The sequence below is a fragment of the Culex pipiens genome, chromosome 2 (genome assembly GCF_016801865.2).
Source record: "Culex pipiens pallens isolate TS chromosome 2, TS_CPP_V2, whole genome shotgun sequence".
Taxonomy (NCBI): Eukaryota; Metazoa; Arthropoda; class Insecta; order Diptera; family Culicidae; genus Culex; species Culex pipiens.
The window spans coordinates 28,900,504-28,921,659 of NC_068938.1; the positions used below are offsets into that span (position 1 = coordinate 28,900,504).

The 21,156-nt window shown below is 38.3% G+C and overlaps 1 protein-coding gene across 4 annotated transcripts in view; it reads right to left on the reverse strand.

Annotated features, from left to right (window-relative positions):
- The window catches only part of LOC120415583 (uncharacterized), a 31,711-nt gene extending 13,199 nt beyond the window's left edge, over positions 1 to 18,512 (reverse strand). The window contains exons 1-3 of one of the 4 annotated variants that reach the window (XM_052708583.1): positions 8,027 to 8,103; positions 3,528 to 3,681; positions 38 to 3,465 (exon numbers count right to left, since the gene is read on the reverse strand). In XM_052708583.1, the coding sequence (XP_052564543.1) occupies positions 38 to 3,465; positions 3,528 to 3,593 (3,494 nt within the window). In that variant the 5' untranslated portion in view covers positions 3,594 to 3,681; positions 8,027 to 8,103. The other 3 variants (XM_039577169.2, XM_039577167.2, XM_039577168.2) reach the window with 3 other exon arrangements.
- Between the last annotated feature and the right edge of the window lie 2,644 nt (positions 18,513 to 21,156).

Below are 21,156 nucleotides of genomic sequence, written 5' to 3' on the forward strand. Positions count from 1 at the left end.
GTCACTACTTCAAAGACAAAAGATCAATCGTAATTACCTAGTTTCCGTGAGACTTCCCGACGATCCAGAGTCCGACCCGCCCGGACTCTGCCGCGTAACCGACAGCGACACCTTCATCTTGGCCAGATCCATCGCCAGCCGAGCGGCCTTGTCGTGCGCTCCCTCGCCGATCGCCAACTCCAGGTTCCTCAGCAGCTTGTTGATCGCCAGCGTGTTCGTTCGGGTCATCGAAGTTCCCGCGTACTTGAGCGTGTTCTTGAAATGCTGAACTCCTTGGGCCGAACGCAGCTGGTGCGATATCTGACGGACCTTCTCGTTTTGCTGATCGGAGAACGGTGCCTGACGTGTGAGTGAGTCTTGCCGTGGAGCTGGGTTCTGCTGCTTGAACTGTTCTTCGTCCATCACTTCGTAGCGAATTCGTTGAACGTCGTTGGTCAGGATCAGCTTTGGTTCGTTCAGTTCGGTAACGGTCTTTGGTATTGTTTGTGGGCTCAGGTTCTGCTCCCTAGCAGGACTCTTCACCTCTTGGTTGATGATCTTTGGTTCCTCAGTTTTTCGAACGAACGTTTTCTTGATCGCACCCAGCTTGTACGGTTCCGCTACGACGGGTGGATGCTCCTCGACAATTGGCGCGGCTCTTTTCGCCATTGTCGGACTTGCCTTACGTATCGGCTTGGGACTGTTGGTAGAGACTGGAATACCCGAGATGAACCCGTTCCTTCGTTGCATTAGTGGCGATTCTCGCTTTGCTGGGCCACTGCTGGGCGGTTTCTGAAGCACAGGATACTTGTCTGCCAGCGCTTTGGCGTTCATCGCTCGAATCATCTCACGTAAGCGTTCCTTTTCCTTCTCCAGCGCTTCATCGTCCATGTCTTGCACGTGCTTTGGTGGCTCGTCATCGTTCTTGTCAAGGTTAGTGCTGAACCGAGCGATTCGTGCGTTGCGAACTTCGTCTATGTCGATCTGACTGGTAGGCACTCCTTCCACAGTAGGTTCCGGAGAAGCTAGTGGAGCAACCACCGTTGGAACTGTTGTCACAACAACAGCGTTTTCCTTCAGTTTCTCGTCGTCAAACTTGTTCGTCGTGTGGTACACGTCAGGAGTGGCGTTGAAATTTCTAAAGCCGTTCGGTTTGTCCGGTGACATGCGGTTCATCAAACTCTTGACGCCCATTTTCGGCGATGCAAGCATCTTAGCTTGTCCGAACGATTTTTTGGGCGATTCTGGCGTTCCACCACTGCCCATGGTTGGGTTCGTCTTGGGCATAAAGTACTTGAGCACGCGTTCCGTTTTCTTGTCCCAATCTTCGGCGGTAGGCTGTTGCGGTGGTGGTTTTACCTCAGGGATTGCCTTCTTCAGTGGGTGATTGGGTCGCAGTGGGGGTTCCTCGAGAATGCTTAGCTTTTCGTACGGTTTGATGCGTTCGCACGCTTCACAGATGATTCTCCAGTTGGGGTTTTCCAGGGTGCAGTACGGGCATGACCACAGGCCGAGCAGGTTTTTGTCGCTTCCCGTTTTGACGATGCCTTGCGGTGGAGTGTTCTCCTTGGAGTCCGGTGGCGTAGGTTGCGTGTTTCGTGGCTCGCCAAAGTAGTCCTTCTTTGGGATAAAGGACGGATTCACCGTCACTTTGCTTATGTTTGTGGAAGTCGCTTCAAACCTGGATATGAGTTCTTTGGTTGATTTCGGTTTTCCGCTTGCTTGATCGATCGATTCCGGTTCATCTTTGCTGACGAAGGATCTGCTTCGCTTCACCAGCTGTTCCGGTGCCGAGAAGTAAAGGTCGCTTTCCGCAGCTTGGTGAGTTTGCTTGAGGGCGTTTTCCTTGTTGATGATCTCGGCAGCTTCCCGATCGAGTTCGCTGATGCTGGGGATTCCGATGCCGGATTTTCGCTTTTCGTTATCCCTCTCGCGTCGCTTCGTATCGTCGGATTTCTCGGTGATCTTGGCAAACAGGTTGAATTTGGTTGCGGAGTGGCTTGTGCTGCCCGTGTCTACCAGTGAGTTGCGACAGTATCCAACTTCGGGCAGATCCTCCTTGTCACGTTGTTTGGCCTTCCGCTTGTCGATTGTTTTCAGAATGATGTCTTTCTTGAACGGAAGGGAGCTTTCCTGTTGCTTTGTTCCGGAAATGGGACGCTTGTACCAGGGACGGGGAGAGATCGGCGATGTTGGTATTCCCGGCTTGACGTTGCTGTTGACGGCTTCTGCGTAGAGGTAGTCGTGTATTGGCGATCGTGTTCCGTTGGTGTTGATGAAGTTTTCTTCCAGTTTCATCACATCGTTGTTGGTGAGCATAAACGATGGCGAAGGAGCGTTGGTTGGCGTTGGAGGATCTGCTTCGGGTGTTTGTACCCGTCTGATGTTATCGATCAGCTGTTGCTTTTGTTCTTCCGTGAGTCCTCCGGGTGTTCGCTCTTCGCTGATTCCTGGCAGAGGTGTCGTTCGGATTGGCATTATGAATGTGGGGGATTTCGGGCGGGAGGTTCCTTCGATTATGGCTTTGATTTCTTTATCTTCGAGTAGACTAGTGTTGGACACTGCTTCGTTCAGTGTTGGGGACGTGGGTGATCGTGGCGGTGGTAACGGAGCAGGTCGTTTCTTACGAGAAAGCGTTGATCCCGGCGATAGCGTTCCGTATGAGCTTTGCGATTGGTTGGAAAGCGTTCCTTGCGAGTTTGCGTTGAGATCTAGAGGAGGTGGCGGAGGTGCCCGACGTTTTCCACGGACGTGGACGTAAGCGCCCGCTTTTCTGTCCTTGGAGCTGTCGCTGACCGTGCGACGGTGTCTCTTCACGGTAGAATCAGTGGGATCGTCATTTTTGTTTGCTTCTGCGGTAACTTTTGAAGTGCTCGGTAGACTGAGGTCGGGGTAAGTTGGCTTTTGGTTGTGTCTCGTAAGTGTTGCGTCCCGTTCGGGAGGTTTCGGTGCGGCTGATCGTATGCTTGAGAATAGATTGTACTTTTTGCGCAGAGTTAGGTCATTCTTTTTGTCCTGCTCTCGCGTTTGGTCGAGTTGCCTTACGCGTCGCTTGTAGCTATCGGTGTACGGACCCGGGTTGATGACACGTTCAGTCTGGGGCAGCCTGCCGATCACTTCGTCGTAGCAATTCGGTGGCACGAACGCGAAACCGGTGGTGGCCGTACTAAGGATACTATCACAGCTGGAGGCTTTCGATAAGTTATTGCAGTCTATCACTGGGCTCGGACTCGGCGAGGAACTGTGCGTTCCGTTGCTTTGGCTCACCTCATCGGACGAAGTTTCGCTGGCCACTTGCGGGTTACTGGCGCATGCTACTGCTGCTGGAGTGCTCGGTTCAGCCTGTACGGGTTGTGGTTGTCGGATATCAACGACCTGGGGCAGCTCGAGGTCTGGATCTCTCTGGTCCTTGCGGAACCAGCGGAAAAACGAGTGAAACCCACCACTTCCGGTCGCAGACGATCTGGAGTCGGGAACATTTTTGTTCTAAAAGAAGATTTTTTTTAGTTAAATACGAGTCAGTTACATCTTGAACACACTTTGCCTACCGGTACTATTTTCTTCTTGTTCTTCCGTTCGTTGCTCAGTGCCTTGTCGCCATCGGATTTGTTCATATTACGTACGGGCAATCGCCTGAACACTCTTGGAAATTTGTCGCATTATTGTGATCGTTGACGGCGTTGAACTAGTAGTTTGATGAACCTGTGTAGAATAGAGAATTCCGTTAGTCGCTAGTTTTTGAATGAACGTGCGTCCCTTCACGAGCACGCTAGCAAATGACGCCAGCCGTCCAAAGATTCTGTGCGTGTCACGCAGCTCAAATTTCCCCATGCGTTGGACGACGAACCACGCTTCTAATAATATTGCAGTTGCACAGCGTTTTACTGGCTGTAACAACAAGCAAGCACACGACATTTATAAATAACTCTCTCTTCGAAAAGGCAAAAAACTGAACTGTATATTAAAGACACGGTTCAAGATCTTTGGCGGAGGAGAAAAAAATGTTGCTAAGAAAACGACGGAACAAAAACCAAACAGATTTATATTATTATATTTGTCCCATTGTACGTCCGGTTTCACTCGGCACAGCTTTGCGCTGGGGAATGTTCAGGATTCTCTCGCATTAAGTGACGCTGTCTCTGTGCATTTTCTGCATATTTCCCGATGCAAAAACACAACCAAGCTTCTCCATCTTCTTGGACGTGTGTCAACGACTTTCTTTGCGCCGTTTGCACGTGGAATGCGTTCAAATTCCCGTGCGCGGAACGGAACTATATTCGCCAACGCAGATGACCCCATTCCAAGTGGCTCGATCTGCTCGCGTGTTTTCAAACTTAAAATAGTTGGACGAATGTAAACAAGCAATCGAGCAATAGTTATGACTGAATGGCCTCAATTTCGGCGTAAAATTAAATCGCAAAATCTTCAGAGATTCCAGATTGCTCTGCTGATTTCTAATTGTCCAACCGAAGACAATGTGGTTGCACCGAGTTCGTTACACAATCCCAAGAATCACTATAGAGACTTTTAATTGTCGATCCTCCACTGACATCGACATGTGTTTCCAACTGATGGGTGGCACGGAACGGAACAATATCATTCAGCTGGATAGATCATCCGTCCAATATCGTGTTTTGTTTAGCTTTGGCCGCCACCGAGGGTGTACTTAACCACCGTGGTGGAGACTGAAGCTGTACTCAGAACTGCTGGCTGCATCGGAACGCGTGGGTGGCACAATTACAAATCCGGCGACCGGCGGCCGTGGTACCCCTCCGGCTGCTGTTGAGTGGCAAGCGTGGGTAATTAAATTGTACAATTACCATTAATTGGGTGGAATCACACGAACGTGGTGCATCCGGATGTGGTCGAGAGTTTTGTTTATCAGGTGCCAATTGGAAATAGATATGATAATTTCAAATGGTTAAATATTTTCAAAAATATATATGAAACTATCTAAAGTTTTCAAAATTGGTTGAAAGCAAAAAAATCTACCCGATTTTATTAAAAATTCAAAAAAATAAATCCAGAGTTTTTTTTTTAAAAAAAAGGACCAATAAATTATAGTATTTCATATGTTTGGACCTAATAAAAAAAACTCTAGAAATGTTAACGCTTTCCAGGCCAACCCCATCAGCCGAAGGTCGCACCAATTCCAATTTGTTCGATACTTTTTGGGATGGTTTTTTTTTATCGGTAAAAACAATTTACCTAAAACAAAACCAATAAAAAATTAAATAGTTCATATTTGGAGTGAATCTTTAGCCTATAGTGAGGAAGTTAAAACCGACGACGCAAAACGGTTTCGTTTGGATTCTGGAACTTGTGTCGTGTTTAATGTTTTTGATATTTTTTTATTAATTGAAATAAAGTTATATTATTTTAAAATATCAATTTCTATTGAAACTAACTACACTCAACCACTTTTTTAGTTTTTACCCCGTTGGTTGGTCAAAGTCAAACTAAAAAGTGACGAACTGTCATTTTTTACACGGCGCTCACGCACACTATCAAAACACACATTTGGTAGAGTGTGTAAATTCTGTGTAAAAGGGGTGTCAAAAAAAATCAATGTACGTTTTAACAAACATTTTTTTTTCAATAGTCCTTTAAAAATGGTTTGAGTCGCTGTAAATTGAAAGTCTTTACGTCAAATTGACCGATGGTAAGGTAACTTCGAATGCTTCATTTCAAAAAATCACAATCAAGTGTTTGTTTAACTAAGTTCATTAACTTTTAATAAAATGTATATAAATTTGGGTTAAGTTGATAAAAAGTATCAAATTTAATCAAAATTCATTATAAATTGTATTTTTTTCAGAAAAATATAAAATTTTGTTACTACAAAAACCCATTTTGTAGCATGATTTTCCTAATTTACAAAAACAAAAAAAATACGGAAAATGCCTGTAAATCTGATAACATTTTTGAATTCGGTTTCAAACTTGTTAAACTTATATAACATTCGATATTTTCGAAAACAATATTTTAATTTTTTTTTAAATCAAGACTAACATTACAAAAAGGCCAAATATTCAATATTACGCCCATTTGAAATATTAATCTTGAAAATATTGTTTTCGAAAAGATTTCACGAATGTATCATATTTTAACATTGAAAATCGGACCATTAGTTGCTGAGATAGACATTAAAAAATGGTTAGTTGTTTGGGTGAGAAAAAATCAATTTTCCTGTTTTGAAATCTTTGCATGGCAATATCTCAGCAACTAAGGGTCGTATCAACAAAGTTCAAAAGAGCAAAATATTGAGAATATTCTCAGCTTTTAAAAAATACTTTTTTCAAAAGTGGGCAAACATGTGCACTAATTTAAAAAAAAATTACATCGATAAATGAAGTTTAAAAACTTATGCGACCAATATTTCGCTTTTTTTTTGAAAAGAATCAGTATCGATTCAAGAAATCATAACTCGGTCAAAGATTTTTTGTCCGTTCTGGAAATTTCTGAAAAGTTGTCATTTCATGTCTTTTAAAACATATCAGAAAATAAAAAAATAAAAATAGTGTTTTTTGCAAATCAAGTTTTAGTGACAAAAAGTAAAATTAAAGATCACCAAAAAAAATTTACCGTGTATCATTTTTTTTTCAGTGTAGTCCTTATCAATACCTACAACTTTGCAGAAGACACCAAACCGATCAAAAAATTCCTTTAGAAGATACAGATTTTTGAATTTTCATATAACGTTTTTGTATGGACAGCTGCCAAATTAGTATGGAAAATTAAATGAAAAAACTTATGATGCAAAATGGCTTCTTTGGGCAAACCGAAGGCACCAACAAAGTTTCTGCCGGATTAAAAAATACAAAAAAATCGAATGACCGAAATCTCAGACAATTGCTCACTTAGAGAGTTTTAAAATCTTGTCCTATTAACATCATATGAAACACAATAGCTTATGGGACCTTTTAAAATACTCTAGAAATAATTCTATTAACCTTTTTTCCTAACTATAGTGTACTAACTTTTTGAGGTACTTCTTTAAACACTTCTCTACCTAATTCCGTCTTTTTATCTTTGTAAAAAAAAAAAACAAAAACTTCAGCCTATCAATGTCGCCCCAGTTTACAGTTCTTTCAAATCGAACAATATCGTGCGAATTACGGTATTTTTGCGATAAATTCAAAATTTGGCCGTGTCGGTCACATTTGGTCTTTCAAAGAAGTCAACGATCGGAAGCAGAAATGGATTTTATTTGCACTCATTTTTTTAATGTGTATATCTCTGGAACAAATGGTTCGATTCTAAAAAGGAAAAAAAAACATTCGTGAAATTTTCTGATCTTTTTGAAAAATGTTTTGTAAATTTTAAACATAAGACTAACCTTCATTTTTCGCGGAAAAATCGTTTTAATTGGCAAAAAATAAGTCCTGCAAGTTTTGAAACCATTTGTTTCTAAATGGATCTTTTTGTATGGAGCGTGAACAATCGCCAAAGAATATAAAGCTCAAACAATAATACAAAATTTGTCCTTCTGAACATGGAAGAAATATAAGACTTTATGACATGGAATAAATAAGAAATCAGAGGCCTTCATAAGTTGGAAAAAATATTTGTGGCTCCGATACAACTCAACGATTTTCAATAATTAGCAAACGACACCGTGCAGTTTTGCACCTTGCCCGTTAATTAGAAAGACAAGCTATGTCTTTGTTGGTAAAAAAAGGATAGCAAATTTGGAATCTAAAAAGAAATTTAATTTCTTAAATTATGTGATTTGTATTCAATATGCTGATTTCAACATTATTTCAATTCCCGCAGTTTGAAACAGTAATGTACTCAGTTATTCTTCCGACTCACTCCCGGCAATCTGTGGATGGATTCACCTTCATGTGGCATGATTCCCGTCAACGTTTCCGGCCCAAACTCTCGACCGCAGTTCACGTAAGACTGAGGGGGTTTTAAAATAAGTTCTTTTTTGAAATATTCCGTTTGCACGACTATGACTACTGCTGGGTGTAATGTGTCACGATCACCGACAGCGCGCAACGTTCGGCGCATAAACAAGGCTTAGCTCATCTCTGAATCATACCCGCCGTTAAGCCGCCAAGAATCAGTAGTAGTGATGCAGTCTGCAGGTTCCTCTTTTTTTTTTTGCTTGGTTCACTTCTGTACGGTAACGACATTGGGTAATTCTCTACCAACTCACACGAAATCGGGAAAAGTTGCCCCGACCCCTCTTCGATTTGCGTGAAACTTTGTCCTAAGGGGTAACTTTTGTCCCTGATCACGAATCCGAGGTCCGTTTTTTGATATCTCGTGACGGAGGGGCGGTACGACCCCTTCAATTTTTGAACATGCGAAAAAAGAGGTGTTTTTCAATAATTTGCAGCCGGAAACGGTGATGAGATAGAAATTTGGTGTCAAAGGGACTTTTATGTAAAATTAGACGCCCGATTTGATGGCGTACTCAGAATTCCGAAAAAACGTATTTTTCATCGAAAAAAACACTAAAAAAGTTTTAAAAATTCTCCCATTTTCCGTTACTCGACTGTAAAAAATTTTGGAACATGTCATTTTATGGGAAATTTAATGTACTTTTCGAATCTACATTGACCCAGAAGGGTCATTTTTTCATTTAGAACAAAATTTTTCATTTTAAAATTTCGTGTTTTTTCTAACTTTGCAGGGTTATTTTTGAAAGTGTAACAATGTTCTACAAAGTTGTAGAGCAGACAATTACAAAAATTTTGATATATAAACATAAGGGGTTTGCTGATAAACATCACGAGTTATCACGATTTTACGAAAAAAAAGTTTGAAAAAGTTACTTTTTGCATTTCTCTTTGTTTCGTCGTCCGTGTCTGTCGCGGGTGACCATGAACGGCCATGATCAACGACGACCAACTTTTTCCAAACTTTTTTTCGTAAAATCGCGATAACTCGTGATGTTTATCAGCAAACCCCTTATGTTTATATATCAAAATTTTTGTAATTGTCTGCTCTACAACTTTGTAGAACATTGTTACACTCTAAAAAATAACCCTGCAAAGTTAGAAAAAACACGAAATTTTAAAATGAAAAATTTTGTTCTAAATGAAAAAATGACCCTTCTGGGTCAATGTAGATTTGAAAAGTACATTAAATTTCCCATAAAATGACATGTTCCAAAATTTTTTACAGTCGAGTAACGGAAAATGGGAGAATTTTTAAAACTTTTTTAGTGTTTTTTTCGATGAAAAATACGTTTTTTCGGAATTCTGAGTACGCCATCAAATCGGGCGTCTAATTTTACATAAAAGTCCCTTTGACACCAAATTTCTATCTCATCACCGTTTCCGGCTGCAAATTATTGAAAAACACCTCTTTTTTCGCATGTTCAAAAATTGAAGGGGTCGTACCGCCCCTCCGTCACGAGATATCAAAAAACGGACCTCGGTTTCGTGATCAGGGACAAAAGTTACCCCTTAGGACAAAGTTTCACGCAAATCTAAGAGGGGTCGGGGCAACTGCTGTGTGAGTTGGCGGAGAATTACCCCATTATAAATAGAAGAACTTGTCCTAGCGCATCATTCCGTCGTCATTGCGGATCTTCCGGACAACGACGCCCGCTTGTACACTAGGACGTGTTTCTCGCGCGAACCTCTACGACTGGTGACGTCTTTATTACGCACTTAAGGTGAGTGGCACTAAAATTCACAGATTGAAGCTGGATCGTGATGGATTTATTGCAATCGATTCGTTCGTACATCGAAAGTTCGGCAAGTCTTCGCGACCTCGCGTCTAGACACGGTCCTGTACTCTGCAGAATTTCACTCTCCGTATGACTTAATTCACATCCGCACCACACTAATCCGGCTTAATTGCCAGAACCACAACGCGCTACGGTGCCAATTTTTCACCACCGGCCAGCAGTCGTTCACCACGGTTGTTGATCTTCGACGTCACGCGGCTGGACGTCCATGGATTTCCAAGTGGTTCACGCGTGCTTATTCAAGGGTAAAATTTTCCTTTCTTTTTCCTTCACCGAAACACCCCAAAATCACTCACGTCTAGTTTCTAATGCAAAAAGAAAAAACCAAAACCCGTTACAATTTTTCACACATCGTTCTGCCCGTCAACGTCCGGACAAGAAGGTTGAAAAGTCCCCCCAAGTCTGCGCACACTTCAAGTCCATCCGAGTCCCCCTTTTCCGATTTGCTTAGAGGCGGGCGCGCGCGCCTACAGGATGAGCTGAACAATCTTCGCGATGCCGAACCGCTCCCTCGGCGGGATGAAACGCTACTACCGCGATCGACCGATCGAACGAGAGCGACATGTCCAACTCGAGATGTCGTCGGCGAGAGCTCCATCAGACACGAATATTAGGATTAAGGTAGGGGAGGTAGTTTTGATCGTATAATTTTCTATACTGATTTAAGCTCTTTAAATCATTAAAGCGTATTTAAAAAAAATTGATATTTTTTTATTTTTTATTTTATTTTCTTTAAAATAAATCATATTTCAAACTTAATTTTATAAATTTGTAAGCAAAAAGTATCACAAAATACATACATTTTTATAGTAATGCAACGTAATGCCGCTGTCACAAATTTGCTGAATACAAGGCTAAATATCAATAAATTTGTGATTTTTTTTTCTATAAGGTTTCACGTCTTTTCCGAGGAGCGGCCATGGCTGACTGGTTACGGTGTTCGCTTTGTAAGCGCAAAAAAAAAAACAAAATATAAGCCACCGTCTCAACATTTTAATGCAAAAATTGGTTTTAAATTCATTTTACACTAGTTCCTCTGTTTTGCAATCATTAGTTTTCAAAAAATGTAAGATTTGACGAAACCAAGCATCAAAAATTTAATTAAAATTTAAATAAATTAAATTTTTTTTGTTTAATTCGAAACATTTTTTTATCAACCCAAACATGCTAAAAATGTTTCTAAACGCAGGGGAATGCTTTTTAAATTGAATTCAGTTGACTGTACTTAAATTTTCTTTGACATTTTGAAGTTTTTTGAAAAAAAAATAAAATATTTTTGCCCCCATGATTTTTTCGACCGACTTTGGGTGACAAAAACTTAAAATAAAATTTGTACCAGCCTTAGATTAGATTAGATAAAGTTTTACGTCTTTTTTCGATCTGTGGTCCTAAAATTAAAAATTTGTAAATAATTTTGTAAAAATTTAATTTTTTACCAATATTTTGTTTGCTCTCTGAGATTGGTTCAATACAAATTTCTGCATTTTTGTATAACCGTTTTTCGATTTTTTTTTTAAAGCTTCCATTTTTTTCGAGAAGTTCACAAAATCGATGCTTCTGTGCTCTCTTGTACTAAGCTTGCTGGTTTTCCTATATAGTTAGCATAAGAGAGCACAGAGGCATCGAAATGTCTAATAAAGTTACCTAAGAGACATCGAAGATTGGTCCTCTGGTTGCTGAAATACAGCGAATAAAAGAAACAAGAAATTCCCACATTTTCTAATGCCATTATCTCAGCAACTAATGATCCAATTTTGAAAAATGAACATTTGTAAAATTTTATGATCTCTTAAAAAAAATATATTTTTTGAAAATTTTGGATTCAATAATAAAATTTCAAAAGGGCCAAACATTCAATTTACGCCCGTTTAAAACTTTAGTCTCGATTCTTCTTTTCCATGTTTTTATTCATTTTACGGCCTCAAAAATTAACAAAAGGCTTTTGAGCAATTCTCTGAGATTTCGGTCATTCGATTTTTTTTTGTATTTTTTAATCCGGCTGAAACTTTTTTGGTGCCTTCGGTATGCCCAAAGAAGCCATTTTGCATCATTAGTTCGTTCATATAATTTTCCATACAAATTTGGCAGCTGTCCATAAAAAAGGATATGTGAAAATTCAAAAATCTGTATCTTTTGAAGGAATTTTTTGATCGATTTGGTGTCTTCGGCAAATTTGTAGGTATGGATATGGACTACACTGAAAAAATACACGGTAAAACAATTTTTGGTGATTTTTAATTTCACTTTTTGTCACTAAAACTTGATTTGCAAAAAAACTCCATTTTTATTTTATTTTGACGAAGAACTTCGTCTTAGGGCTCTATACAGGGTAGCAATCCAAAATTTCGCGAAGCGAAATGAAACCGAAAAATGAAACGCCTTCCCCAAGCAGAGGGGAAAATCACAGAAGCAGCGCGGCCGACGGTTTTGATATAAATATAAACGGCACCCCCTCCACCGCATTAGTTTTATTTTTTGATATGTTTTAGAGGACATCAAATGCCAACTTTTCAGAAATTTCCAGCATGGGCAAAAAATCTTTGACCGAGTTATGATTTTTTGAATCAATACAGATTTTTTTAAAAAATCGAAATATTGGTCGCAAAAATTTTTCAACTTCATTTTTCGATGTAAAATCGAATTTGCAATCAAAAAGTACTTTAGTGAATTTTTAATAAAGTGCTTCTTTTTCAAGTTACAGGCATTTTTAGTTAACTTTTTTGAAAATAGTCGCAGTTTTTCATTTTTTTAAATTAGTGCCCATGTTTGCCCACCTCTGAAAAAAATATTTTTGAAAAGCTGAGAAAATTCTCTATATTTTGCTTTATTGAACTTTGTTGATACGACCCTTAGTTGCTGAGATATTGCCATGCAAAGGTTAAAAAACAGGAAAATTGATGTTTTCTAAGTCTTACCCAAACAACCCACCATTTTCTAATGTCGATATCTCAGCAACTAATGGTCCGATTTACAATGTTAAAATATGAAAGTTCTTGAAATTTTCCGATCTCTTCGAAAAAAATATTTTCAAAAATTTAAAATCAAGACTAACATTTCAAACGGGTAAAACATTATATATTAATTTGATGTTAGTTTCTAGTTTACAAATGAAGGCTTAAATTTTACACTTCAAAATCTTGTTTTAATCAATTTTCAAGTTGATTTCTATTCAAACAATGTTCAACATCCAATCAAAATAAATTAGGAGATTTAATCTGTTTTATTATTTTTTGAAGCCATGAAGCTTACTTTCTGAAAACGCATGGTTATGAAAGATTGATAAATGTACGTCATTATGAGAAATCTTTTTTCAAGAATAACCCTGTTATTGGATATTTACCATTTTGTATATGTTACGTATTTTTTCAGAAAAAGTTTGAAGCTTTTGGCTTTTTAGTCTCAATACTTTCAAATCAGCATATTTATTCTCAATCTTAAAATCTCATCTTAGTTTTTGCAATGACTGAAGTTTTAGGCCTAAAAAATATTTTTTCTTTTCATTTAACAATTTATTTTAAAACGTTGAACTGAAATTGGTTGAGTTATTAGGGAGAAATGATTTTTTAAAGTTATTTTTTGTGAAAACTCTTTATTACTAGCTTCAACTAAAGTACGATTTTTAATTGTATAAATGTTAAAATAAATCTTACTTTTAAAATTATTTTGACAAAAATATGATGTTAAGTTTTCCAAAAAAGTATTTGCATTTTATTTAATAAAAATAAGATGTGTTTTTGATCTTTTATATTTTCACCTATTTTTATATGGAAGCATTATGAGATTTAAGTTAAATAAAAATTTCTTACAGTTATTCAAATTAATATCAACGATCGACAAGCCCCATTTCGTTCCACTTACCCTAAGTTTTTCCTCATTCAAAGTTAGAAATTTATAAATACCCAGCGCCGCCGCACACATTTTAGAGCACTCTCTCGGTCATAATTGCGAGAGGGGATTCCAATAGACATCATATAGGCTGAGGAGGATGTGGTCCACCGGTACACAACCAAGAAGTTTGAGGCAGGTTTGCTGATGTTTCGTCAGAGCGGGCGACGTTCATGAGAGAAAAATTGAGTGACGATGAAGAACGAACAGTTTTCTGTGGCGGCAATCACAGCTCACTTAACGAATATCGGATTCCGTATGATGGGCATGTCGCACGGAACGCCGCACTTCATGACGGGTTTGTTGCGTATATTTTAAGTGCAGAGGATCTGAGTCTGCTCGAGAGATGCACGTGGATAGAATGAGATTAATTATTTCCGGAGGAGACTTTGTTCATTTTGTCTTTAAATTATATTGGTAGAAACAGTTTATTTAGCATGATGTTTATTAATTTTAAACATTTTTTTTTAATTTCTGATGCAAACTGAGTTTTGTTTCATTTCAGAAGAATCCAAAAACACCTCTTGATCAACTTCAACTTTGTCACCGAATGAAAATCGTGCTATTATTTCACTACCCACAATACGCAAGGGTGATGGAATTGATATTAACGATTGACTAAGTAAGTGAGTAACCGGTCTGCACAAAGATCACGTTATTCTCGCGCTGTACTTGTACACGGGTATTGGCTCACACCCATCATAACCTTTATATGACCGCCTCCACTTGATGGTGCCCGGCCGTGCCGGAATGTCCCACCGTCTGTGGCCGTCGAAACGATGATGGAATGGATGCAAATTCCAAACATCACGTCGCGCAAATTCGAGCACTTGAGACACAGCGCTGGAAGAGCTCTTTGGATTGCACCAATTTGGCGTGATAAATTCAATTAGATGGTGCGATCAACTTTGAAATTTGGAACGTCTCACTTTATTTGAAAGTCGATTTTTTAAAAATTCATTTAAGTTGCTAAAAGATGCAACGTAACCATTTCAAATATATAAATTTCCCAAAAAAATAAAAAAGAGTAAGCGAAGGGAAACAGTGGAGAATTTCCCATGTCATCTTAAAAAAGTTGGACATCATTTCACTATCCGGCCTTTAGCGAAATGATACAATATTGCAGTTTTGATAATACACTTAACATTGTCCTAAGTTAAGTGTTTTAATATTGTACTTCAACATGTGCGAAACGTTTCAAAATTTAATTGTTCTTTTTTTTACTTTGCTTTGATTTGAACCTAACTTCGTTTTATTTATTTTTTGTCGTCCTTGTCACTTACTTTTTTTTTCATTATTATTGTGTGAATCACCAGCCGGTAAAAAATCAAAGCACCAAACCTAATTACTCTCTTTTTAACAAGAGGATTATTATTGTAGCAAAAGCAACGCGCTGTCTGTGTTTGTTTTGTTTACTTTACGCATAATCGTTTTGCTGTCCGTTCGGTTGGGGGCCAACAGGGTGTCGACACTTGCTTGCTGCTTAATTATTGGTTTTTATTCCCACGCCCGTGCGTGCGTCATCCGTCACCCGTGTTCGGTGTGTTGTCCACTTTGCCGTTTCCGCGTATCGTAAAAGCGGTTTGTTTATTTTAACCTGAATTACTTTCGGATTGTAGTACTACACTTGCTACTTGGCGTGCGGTAAATCAGTGGGGATTTCATCGGAACTGGTTGATTGCTTTTTATTCATCAGGAATTGTGTAAAAAAGAACTTTGGCAATAAATTTTCAAGATAAATTCTAGGATAAACTGATTTAAAACAGAAATAGCAAATCTCCTTAAAATAGGCTATTTTTGAGATAAGTATGAATGATTGAATCAAACCATAAATTTTAGTTAAAATCGCTGTAAACACAAAAATCACAGACAAAATTAGTTCCATTTAAAATGTCTCATTCAGAAATTTAACGGACAATTTGAATGATCCAGAATTCACCACGGCAATACGGGCAATAGAGCTTTATGACGTTTCGCGTACGCACACTAGAGCACCATTTGATTTTGCTGGCCGGACAAAATTTAACCTCACTTTTTTTCGTGTACGTACACGCAATACATACGCACGTAGATATATCTATACTGATCATACCACACATAAAAAAATGATGGTAATATTCATCAGGAAATGGTGACAGATTTTGTGTCAAAAAAAAATGATTAATTTTACCTCTGAAAATGATGAATTTTCATCAGTTTTTGATGAATATTCATCAGGTTCACATTTTTACACATTTTTTATGTAATATTGCTCAAAAAAGAGGTAATATTCAACCTACCAAATTTTCAACATTCCAAAATTCAACTTTTTTTTTCTGTGCACTGCAATTCTGACTCAACAAGGTTAACTTGCATTGTTTTTTTTTCCACTGAATGCACTGAATGCCCATAAAATTGATGCAATGCAAGAGTCCATAAAAAATGGTTTATGAAAAGATATTGATGTGTTTTTTGGTTAATTGTTACGTCCGTTCGTCTTTGCTAAAAAGTTTCAAAATAATTAATTTTATGGAAATGGTCTTGTATACAGAAAATCTTTCACAAAGTCATAAATAGTCAAGATATTGGAAATCACAAAGAAATCAGTTCCGCTATTTCCGTTTAAGTGCTGTTTATTTAGCCCGAACTTCTAATAAAACCATGATTGGTTGAGCAGAACATCTAATCTGTTATCTAATTTTTTAGTAACTTTGCATTTAAAGATTTTTCTAAAAAAATACCTAGAACGGTGCCCAAGACTACGAAGCGATTCGATGAATTTAAAGGATTTACAGAATTTGCTGCTTTTTCTTCCAAAAATATTGTTTCATGTAGCTCCATTAGAAAAAAGTTGATTTCTATTTTACTTTTTATGTATGTTTAACACAAGTCAAGAAAGTTTCCCCTTCTTTAAAGAAGGGAAAATTCAACTTAACGGTGCACATCAACCAGAGCTTTTGCACCCAGATTTTTGTTACAGACATTTTAGTATCTTCAAAATTACGGGTACTATCGAAATATTTTTTTATTCATCCCCTTAAGTACTGCCCACAAAGTAATTTACAACAAATTTTGACTATTTTTACAATCACTTTGTTGCAGGATTGCGTCCGTAAGTTTGATAATTTTGTAATAAGAAGATAACAACTTCCTTCGTTGCTGTGCACTCTTAAGATTAGATGATCCATTAAAAGTATCGTAGGAGTAAAAAAATCAAATCGATACAAAATGAATGTAATTTGACGAGTTTTGTATTCAATTTGAATTTGTGATCCAATAAAACTTATGGCACTTAACAGCCTAAAAAGAATAATCTTCAAAAAAAAAAAATCCATAATTTTTATGATTACAGAAAAAAAACTATGTGTTCAAAATTCGAGAGAATTGCTCGTCTGTTTTTTTATATTTTCAATATATTTTTTCTAACAGAAAAATTAAAAAAAAATGATTTCAGAGTATAACAGGGTAAAAATTATTAAATATACAAAGGTGATGAATTAACAAAAAAAATATAGGCAAATAAGAAAAATGCAAATTAAAAGATGCACATGTTTCACACAACCAAAAAGGAAACCCATCCTAGACATTGTTGCAAGGTCAGAGGCCAGACCCGTGTGCGCTCGGATCGTTAACCTACAGAATTGGTTATTAATTTGTTCCAATTAATCAATGTCATGCGGGGTGGAGAGGAGGTTTCTTCGCTTTTTTGCTTAATGAGCATAACGCAAACAACAACCAAAACAGCAGCCTCTTTCGCATGTGGGTGAAATTTGCATCCCATGTCGAGGAAGCCGAACATTAGACTTGTAGGGTAGCGTGAGCTATGTTTGTCTAGTTTAGTATTTTTTTGGCGTATAAACTTAAACTTTTTTTTTGTAGATGCTACAAGTTTATGGTTGCCCTTTGATGTATCATTTCTAAATGTATCCTGTTAAGCCCAATTGAGTGTCATTTACCCCGACATATCTGCCCTGTCGCTGGTGTATACATTTTGCCCCAATCGTCTAAAAAAACCCCGTTGAAAGTGTGCGAATACACGTTTTGCAGACGAAAGAACGAAAAGATCGAGTTCGCTAAGTCAAATTTTGTAATTTCAACACACGGCCCAGCCAACTATAGCTAGGAGAGAGAATCCGCGCCACATGCGCGCCATAAATCGTAAAAGAAGATCCTCGCGTCTGCTTTGCACGATCACCGGCGAGGAAAACCCCTTGATATCGTTGCGCTCGGGATGAAACCACAGACAAATTGTCGAATATTGTATTGGTTCGATTGGGTTTTGAAGTCAAATTTGATCGATTGAAGATAACAGTTTAGAGTGGCGCCACAAAAGTCTTCAGTGACAAAAACCGTAACTACAGTTTGCTCAAATCTTGATTCGAATTGACCGTTTTTATAGGCGTTGAAGTAGAAAGAACTTTCTGGTATGTTGATCTTTGGTGAAACTTTCTTCATGCTGTTCGGCCCACCAGTGGACGCGATCTTCTCTAAACGATCCCCGCAAGTAATTGAAATTGAACAATAAAAATAAATTATATCACTCATGGAATCATTAGCTGTGTCAATTGTCACCACACCAGAACTCGGAACCATAGGTATTCCACGGGACACAACCCATACGACGACCACGTACAAGCACTCAACCAATTGAAGATCGTCGCGAAACAGGTCACGGTTCGAATCCGGCTGCGCCCTTCTTGTTTTATCTCCAATCGATCGCGTGTTTTTTTCCCTGCTCCACTCTCAATGACTTATTTCGAGCGCCGAATGTTGTTGATCAATGAGCGTCTAACGGTGGCCAGGGGAGGTGATGAAAAAATAGCCCGATTTTCCCACGCAGCACCCGCAGCAGTCGTCGGTGGGGGGTAAGTCCGGCGGGAACCGACGACGGAGGTTGTGGCGGCGAAACGGTTTGCAAACTCGCGAGGAAAAACCGCGATCCACACGATCAGAATGCCGACGAGAAACTGAATCGGCGGAGGTTGTCGTGCGTGTTGAGGGCTTGCGAGCGATGATCGGTAGCGCGTTTTGCGCGCGATATTGTCGCGTTTCACGATTCACGGCGTGTCGTTCGTGAGTGTTGTGGTGTGGACTCGGATGGGACGTCGCGAGCAGGTCACACTTTGTTGTCTGTGATAGAGGGAGGAAACGGTGAGTGATTGTTCTCGGGTTGAATGAATGAGTTTGATTTTAGAGTATTTTTCTGTAGTAAAGTTACAGTTACAATTATTGTTTTCGAAAAGTTAGATTCACAACTGAATAAACTTGGTTCAAACTTGATGATATTTGGTCAACAACTGGCAGAGTTATTTCACTTTGAAAAATACACGAAAATCGGAAATAAATTACAATGACCAACAAAAATTTACACAAATGTCTGCGCAGGCTCAACTTGAGGGGAAGCATGAAGTTTGGGGTCCCCAGACTGGACACTTTTTTTTGGGAATCTCAAGTCCCCCCCCCCCCCCCCCTCTTCCATCGTGGACAATTTCTATAAAAATTAAATCTTTTTGTATGAAGCCGGTGACCGTGGTGTAGGGGTAAGCGTGATTGCCTCTCACACAGTCGGCCTGGGTTCGATCCCAGACGGTCCTGGTGGCATTTTTCGAGACGAGATTTGTCTGATCACGCCTAAAAACCTAACCTAAAAAAGGTTAGGTCGTTAGCTCAGTCCAGGTGTAGGAGTCGTCTCCCTGGGTCCTGCCTCGGTGGAGTCGCTGGTAGGCAGTTGGACTAACAATCCAAAGGTCGTCAGTTCGAATCCCGGGGTGGATGGAAGCTAAGGTGTAAAAAGAGGTTAGTTTCGAGTAGGAATCTCGCAATCGAGAACGCCAAGGCAATGCTGTAGAGCGAATAATTAGATTTGTATGAAGCGTGGACAATCGCCAACCCTCCCTCCCCTCAAGGTGTCCCCGTGGTTTATGGATGGTCCCTATGGAGAATTAGGACGGTTCGTCGCTCTTGCATCGCAAAACCAGTATTTTATAAATAAAAAATAACCTTTGAGTAAATATTGTTTTCAAAATTTCATGATTTTTACCATTTTTTTTTCCTTTCAAAAGTTATTGCCACACGCAGAAAAATGTTTTGTAGAATCAGCCTGAACGAGGTTTGCTTCAACAAAATTTTTGTTGAATATAATCAACGCCGATTTTGCGTTGAAACAAACCTTGATTTTCTCAATTCCACAAAAATCTTTTGTTGTTTTGAAAAAGTTGCTTTGATGTTTAGCGTTGATTCAACAAAAATCTTGATTTTCAAATCAGCAAAATGTTTTGTTGATTCAAATATGCCTTATTTTTCTGCGTGCATTTGAGGGTTGCTTTCAAATAGGAAAATTAACAATTTTGATATTTTGCAACCTCTGATTTTTTTTTTCAGAAATCTATATATATATATATATATATATATATATATATATATATATATATATATATATATATATATATATATATATATATATATATATATTATATATATATATATATATATATTCTATTCATACTTTGAAAACCAAACAAATAGTTGCCGTAATAGCGAAAAATTAAGTTAGTAAGTTTAATTAAAAGCACTGTTTTCAAATCATAAAAAGTAAATCTATCCCTGTTCCTGAGGAGAACACCCGTGAAGAGTATCAGGCCGGCATTTACAAAGCGGATTCAGTGACAGTTTATGAATCAACTTAATGTTAACATGTTAAAATTAATGTTTACATTCCATAGATTGTCTTCCTTAATAAGGTCCAGTTTGTGACGATGACGATACACTACCTTCCTTTTACTAAGCAATCGAATCCAGAAGGGATAAGATCGCCAGTTGTGTTGTTCCGAGAAAGGTTTTTTTTTCCCAAATCATAGCCAAATTTTAAAAAATCTAAATTTCAAGCCCAGTTTTCAAAAAATTCAATCAAAAAGTAAAATGCTTTATAAATTTTTAAAAGGTGTCAATGTCATAAATTTACAAAATAAGAATGAACTCATGAAAAAAATCTCTTAAGTTTTGCGTCTTCTTTTTTTTTGCGAAAATCAGAAACCGAAGCGGAAAGACGCGTGCGTTTTACTCTTCCGCTAAAATCAAAATTACAGTCCGCTAAAAATCCGAAGTTATCGAGGAACAGTATATTTAAAAGTCTTGATTCAAAATGAAAACTAAACGCCAGACTGTCTGTGCACAAACGTTTTGTGTATTTTAAATAGAAAATAGTTAATATGTCATCCAATTTAATTAATTTTCAAATGATTTTTGTGCAAGATAGCACACAACAGACGAAATGGTTGATGACTTTGCTAATCGAAAGCTTTTCCGAAGCTTTTTCCGACCGAGAGACCGGGCTCCCGCTTCTCAGTTAACCAGGGTTGCCAGTTGAAATTTGATTCATTAGAATGTTGCTGCTTTTGCGTTAATTTCTGTTGAATCGTGATTGTTTTCTTATTGTTTTCGAAAAAAGAACTTATAGTTTTTATATTGTGTGCGTGGTGTTAGATTTGTGTTTCAGGTCTAGCTATTGTACGTTTCTTTCAAAGGTACACGCCGCGCGGCATTTCAGAACGTGCCGTAGACATTGTTGCCAGCGATTTTCTGCACTTTTGGTGCAATTAAAAACA